Consider the following 6,401-nt stretch of genomic DNA (forward strand, 5'->3'; position numbering starts at 1 on the left):
CACTCTGCCAGCCCCCCTTGATTAATCACAGGCTGGGGCTGCCAGCAGCTTATCTTTTGCTTTAATAGCTGAATAATTTAAAACTGCTGTTTGCTGGCATCTTAATTGCTTTTGTGTCAGGTGCAGGGCCAGCGGGAATGCAGAGCGGGGCCCGGGAGGCTCTGCATGGCACCGTGGGGACACAAGCCTTGGGTTTCCCAGCTAGTGGCTGTCCCCAGGGAGTGGGGCTGGCACAAGGCGTTTTGCTGGGAAGGTGGTGAGATGGAAAGCCACCTGTCCTCGGCAGGGGCTGTGTCTGCCCCAGAGCAGATGGGGACAGTGAGCACTCTGGGGAGCCCTGGAGGGTGGCTTAGGTCTCTGGGGACAAGGGACAGAGCCCGATGCTGGAACACTGTGGGCACGAGGTGGTCAGGGGGATGTGGGAGAAGCTGTAAAGCCTCTGTGGACTTCTTCATGGGAAGGGGCAGAGGGGACAGACCTCTCCCTCCCTACCATCACTTGGGGACACCATGTTCCCATCACCCCCCAGCCCATCCCCAGCTCCACTGTTCCCCCCACCCAACTACCTGCCCCTGGCTCTGTCTCTGCAGCCACTGTCATCCTCAATGAGCTGAACTGGACACAGGCGCTGGAGGATGTCTTCATTGAGAACCGGAACGAGGATCCCTCCCTGCTCTGGCAGGTCTTCGGCAGCGCCACCGGTGTCACCCGCTACTACCCTGGTGCGTGACAAGGGATGGTTGTGGGGCAGGGGACTGGCCAAGAGCAGCCTAGGCACTTCTCACTGGGAGATGCACATGAGCATCCCCCAGCACCAGCCCTAGGGGTCATCTGGTACACGTAACTACCCTGCCAAAACCCATTGGTGTGAGTTCCCTGCTGGAACCTGCTGCTTCCTCCACCCTGAACATCTCTCTGCCCTGTCCCCCATGTTCCCCTGTCCCCCACCCCAGGACAGCTCTGCCTTGGTCACCACCTGCTTTCTCCCCACAGCCACCCCATGGAGAGCTCCCAATAAGATTGACCTCTACGATGTGCGCCGACGGCCCTGGTAAGGGGGTCCTGGGTGGGGAGGGTGGTCCTGGCCTGGAGCAGCCAGCTCCTTCCCCTTTTCATTTCACAAGTGATTGGCATTGGCAAATGGACACAATAACACAGGCAGAGGCATCCGAGCTGCAGCTCTTGGCTCCCACTCCATACCCCTCTTCCTGGGAAAGCAGAACAGGATGGAGAAATAAATCCTTGGGTGCAGATGAAAGTGTGGAGAGCAGCCCCTCACTCTGTGCCCCCTCCCTGCAGTCATGGCACTCAGTCCTAGCTAGTATTCCCATCCAAATGGGAAAACAACCAGCTTGGAAACCTCACAGGAGGATGAAGAGAGGAATGGACAGGCAGCGCCAGGCTGTGGCTCACTGATAGCTGAGAAGCCATCTAGCCCACACCAAGTGAGGTGGGATTGAATGGACTCCCCTTAGCCCAGGCAGAGGTGGTGGCATGGCAGCACTGGTTATCAGCTTGGAGCTGGGGACGCTTCAGCCCCATCCTGCCCGCGCTCGCTGCCCAAAAGCACAGGCATGGAGAGGAGAGTGGGCACAGGTCTCTGGCACGTGCCCAGGGAGAACTGTATCCCAGGGGATTACCCCCTGCCCACAGCAGGAGCTGTCCCCTCTCCTTGTCAGAAAATTAATGGCCCTGCTACTATGGTTAATTGTCTTTGATTGCTCCACATTAATTATTAGCTGTTCCCCGACAGGGTGTCTCTGTGGGTTATTGCAGAGCGGAGACTGGAAGGCTATTTTGGGGGTGTTTCTGATATATATGGGACTATTGAGCCCTGTTAGCCCACCTCCCTGCTCACTATGCAGACTGGCCACCTGCTTGCCCACCCAGCCACGGAGGAGCAGCCGCATCTTTCATGCTGGGGGGGCAGCACGACCCTGGAGACACCTTTTCTGGGCCCTCACACCGGTGTCCAGTGCAGCGCATAGCCCTCACCGCTCTGAGGCCACAGTCCTGCCCACAGCCTCAGCAGGGCCACCAGCACCACTCACCTGCCTTCCCCTCCCTTGATGAATGGCACCATTAACCACAGCCATCTCCCACCGAGCCCGGGGTATCCATCTCAGCTGGGCAGCCAGAGATGGATGTGCTGCCACAACCCATTACAGGCAGCATCTTAGTTGGGCTCTGTGCTGTGCTGACAGCCCAGCCCCAGGAAGCAGGGCAGGCACCGAGCCCCCGACCCTGCCGGCGGGCAAGAGGCCCATGGGCAGCTGCCTGCCCATCCTGCACCCCAGCATGAGGGGAGGGTGTTAGGGGGATGTGGCACCCGAGTCGGGAGAGCCCCATGTGCCAGCATTCCGCAGCCAGCCTGGGTAATCGCTTGTAATTAGGTAACATCAGGACCTGGAATTAGCAATCAGATTCTGTCCCTTCCCCAGTCCTCCCCAGTAGTGATGAGTAATTGATACTAATAACACACTAATTAATTCACATAAGGCCTGATCCTGATCAAGCCAATAATGAGGCTCCTTTAGACCTCAGCCATGGCAGGATCAGACCCCATGCAATGGGATGGGGAGGCTGGGCTGTGCCTGGCCATGGCTGGGCTGGGCTGGGATGAGATGGGATGGGAAGAGAAGGCATGGGATGGGTGCTGAGCACCATGCCCAGTCCCCTACCACACATGGATGGCACATCAGGGCTGGGAGCAGGACTGGGTGCTTCGGGGGGGGAGGAAGGGTTCCCTAATTGTTTTCAGTGGGGAAGATTTACGTAGTATTATTATTTTTCCTCCTTGTAGCTAAAAATAACCTAATCAGCCTGGCCTTTGAAACTACCAGGGGGGTAAATAGCATCTTAATATGGATGTGTGTGTCAGCATAATCAGCACGCAGAAAAGGGCCCTGTGATGATGGAAGAGTTTAGCATTTAGAACTCATTAGGCTGAAACAGTATGGAGTTGCAGGTCGCTGGCCGTCTGCTGTGCCATGCCACACCAAGGCACCTCCTCACCTCCACCTTCCCACTGCCACCTTGTCCCTGCTCCTCATCACAGGGTCACCACAGCCACAGGTGTGCAGGCACTCTCAGCATAGCCCCCCGGCTGCCTGCACCCTGGTAGAGCTTTGCTCTTAGGCTGCACCCAGCAAGGGTCAGGGTTCCCCCCACAAATAAGTTCACCTCTCTGAACCCCCTCTGTATCCCACAGGTACATCCAAGGTGCTTCCTCCCCAAAGGACATGGTCATCATTGTGGATGTGTGAGTACATGGTGGGGGCCATGGCTGGTGTCACAGCTTTCCAAGGTGCCACTGTCTCACCAGTGGCCCCAGGAAAGCTGCGTGGGACAGTGCTGGCAGGGAGTCCTATGCCCCCTCATTGCCAAGACCCCAGCATTTCTGTCTCCTGCCAGGAGTGGCAGCGTGAGTGGCCTCACCCTCAAGCTGATGAAGACCTCAGTCTATGAGATGCTGGACACCCTCTCAGATGATGACTATGTCAATGTGGCCTCGGTGAGTGCTGCAGGGTGAGCAATAGCACTGTGCCCCCCAGGAAGCTCTCAGCTCCTTACCACAGGGGCCCTTTGCCCTCAGACCCACCTGACTAAGGGCTCTGCAGAGAGAAATACCATTTTTTGTCTTCTTAACCACCCACCTGCACATAAGCAAGGAAATGGCTGCTTAGGGCTTGTCACAATGGCAAACAAAAGCTGCCCCCATCACAGGGCATTTGACAGAGATGCTCCCAGGGCAATCTCAGCCAGCCACCTCCTGTCTGTCACCAGCCAGTGACATCCTGCACCCCATGGCTATGTCACCAGCTCATGACCTCACACAGCACAGTGGCTCTGCCACCACATCTGTGTGTCGCTGGGTGCCCAGCTCGTGTCAGCTCTCCCCTGTCTGGCCACCAGCACGCCAGCGCTAATTAACGTGTCTGGCCTGGCTCTGTTAGCTGGATCGCTGCTCCCCTAATGAATGGGCCCAACTGCCAGCAAATGAAGCTGTAAGTGAGAGGCAGCACCTGCTCCTAATGACGGCACAGTGTGGTGCAGCACTGGCTGCTCGCACAAGTCCAGGGGTGTCCCACAGAAGTGAGGATGTAGGCAAGCCCTGCACTGGCAAAACCCACTAGCAGCACTCACCCTTGGCAACTCACTGATGGATTTGGCCCAAGCTAAATTTCAGTCTCAGCATCAGCCCTCCCTGGGATGTGGGATACAGGATGCTCCAGCCACCTGCTACCCATGGAAGCTGTGTGTGGTAGGTGGCTTGTGCCTGCTGGGGTCTACCCGTGTCTCCTTTCTGTGACCCACTCCCCTCCATTTCACTTCCCAGTTCAATGAGAAGGCAAAGCCAGTGTCTTGCTTCAAGCACCTGGTGCAGGCCAACATCCGAAACAAGAAGGTCTTCAAGGAGGATGTGCAGGGGATGGTGGCCAAGGGCACGACTGACTACAAGGCTGGCTTTGAATATGCCTTCGACCAGCTGCAGAACGTGAGCCGGGGGCTGGGCTGGGGACTGGTGGTCAGAGTGCACCCATGGGTGCTGGGGGCAATGGGAGAGCTCCCAAGTATTCAGCTGCTGCCCTGTGCCTGGGGCTTCAGTGTGCAAAAGGCTCCTTGTCAGTACTGGGGAAGACATCTCACTTCCCAGCATGCTGTAGCTGAGGTTTTGCTAGAGCTGCTGCCTGTCTGTGTCATTCAGAGTTAGCAGGGCTGGGCAGAGGGGCCAGATCCAGCCAGAAGACATGCCAGAGGCAAAATAAAGATGCATAGTGCTATTAGGTGTGAGCAGCAATAACCACAACATCAAATCCCCAGCTGACAGATTCCCTCCTCCTGCCCATTCACCCTGGCACCCTCACCCCAGCAAAATGGGCTGGGAAAAGAGATGGGTCGGGGCCAGCCCTCCTGGCACATCCAGCCCTGTGCCCAGCACTGCTGGCTGTGGGTCCAGCCTCAGGTGCTGTCTCTGCCCTGCAGTCCAACATCACACGTGCCAACTGCAACAAGATGATCATGATGTTCACGGACGGCGGTGAGGACCGGGTGCAGGACGTCTTTGAGAAGTACAACTGGCCCAATAAGACGGTGAGGGGCTGTAGAGTCGTGTGCCAGGCTGGAGCTGCTCACCAGGGAGGAAGAGGGCTGCTTCAGCTCCATTACTGGCTTCTACCTCATTTGCTTTCCTGCCTTCTTCTTTCCCTGCCACCCTGCTCCTGAACCAAGCCACTGCCCCAGTAATGGGGTGGCTGACACTCTGGTGCCATTGATAACTGGCTCCCACTTTGGTGTGTGGGAGGCATGGAACCAGGAACCCCACAGGCTTCCAGGGTGGGAATGGGGCTGGTGAGCTCCCTGAATGCTGGCCCAGGGTAAGTATACCCCGAGCATGGGGACAGGACTGCTGGCTGGCAGACAAAAGGGCAGGAGGGTCCCCATTGCCACCCAGTACCTGGAGCCCCATGGTGTGGGGGAGTTCTGGTCCATGTAGCACCCTTGAAGAGCACAGATCTGTCTGGGAGCAGTGATGACCCAGCACAAGGACCACTGCAGTAGGTGGCTTGATGCTGGGGGACCAGACTGTCTGGGGGCCAGGCAAGGAGAGGGGGTTTGCTTGCTGCCAGCACAGCCAGCATTGACAGGACCTTCTGCCTTTGGCTGTGGTCAGGCAGCACAGTCTGTGGGCCTGGCATGCAATGCCATGCAGTCCTCGGGGATGTTGCCGTTGGCTGGGAGCACTAGGTGTGGAGGAGCAGGGTGCCCAGCAGATGGCCCTCATCACCATGCTCTGCCACAGGTGCGAGTCTTCACCTTCTCCGTCGGGCAGCACAACTACGACGTGACCCCACTGCAGTGGATGGCCTGTGCCAACAAAGGTGAGCAGGACTGGCATGCAATAGGCATGGGGAGGCTGCAGAATGCTGGACTCATCCCTCTGCTCCAGCACCTGCTGCTACCAGCAAAGCACTGGCTGCAATTCTGGAGGGCTGGACAGCAGGACAACCGGATCTCCAGCTGCCTTTCTCTTTCTTTTCCAAGGTTATTACTTCGAAATCCCCTCTATTGGCGCCATCCGCATCAACACGCAGGTATGGTGGGGAGGGGCAGGTAGGGAGCAGGAGGCAGAGCTGTGCCCCTAAGGTGCCCTGCCTGGGCACAAGTTCAGGCAGCCCCAGCCCCACTGCAGAGAGCCTGAGGGCTGGCAGCAAGCATGGCAGCGAGCTGGGGAGCTGAGCAGAGGCCTCAGCTAGGCCCTGCGCTGTTGAAATAAGTAGTTCATCTTCTGCAGCTCCCCATGGACCTGCTGCCTTCTGAGTGACTAATTATGAAACATCAGGCGTTAATCAGCACAGAGCAGAGTTGAGTGCAGACTGAACGCAAGCAGAAGCAGGGCC

The 6,401-nt window shown here is 57.5% G+C and overlaps 1 protein-coding gene across 1 annotated transcript in view; it reads left to right on the forward strand.

Annotated features, from left to right (window-relative positions):
• Window positions 1–6,401, forward strand: part of LOC103802568 (voltage-dependent calcium channel subunit alpha-2/delta-2-like) — a gene marked incomplete at both ends in the record, with an annotated part of 21,469 nt that overhangs the window by 10,077 nt on the left and 4,991 nt on the right. Inside the window, 8 exons of the mRNA XM_009075051.1 lie at window positions 591–722; window positions 994–1,051; window positions 3,212–3,262; window positions 3,415–3,514; window positions 4,340–4,498; window positions 4,987–5,094; window positions 5,804–5,882; window positions 6,046–6,095. Of these exons, the coding sequence (XP_009073299.1) occupies window positions 591–722; window positions 994–1,051; window positions 3,212–3,262; window positions 3,415–3,514; window positions 4,340–4,498; window positions 4,987–5,094; window positions 5,804–5,882; window positions 6,046–6,095 (737 nt within the window). The remainder of the gene's footprint in view (window positions 1–590; window positions 723–993; window positions 1,052–3,211; window positions 3,263–3,414; window positions 3,515–4,339; window positions 4,499–4,986; window positions 5,095–5,803; window positions 5,883–6,045; window positions 6,096–6,401) is intronic.

This window comes from Acanthisitta chloris, unplaced genomic scaffold (assembly GCF_000695815.1).
Source record: "Acanthisitta chloris isolate BGI_N310 unplaced genomic scaffold, ASM69581v1 scaffold34625, whole genome shotgun sequence".
NCBI lineage: Eukaryota > Metazoa > Chordata > Aves > Passeriformes > Acanthisittidae > Acanthisitta > Acanthisitta chloris.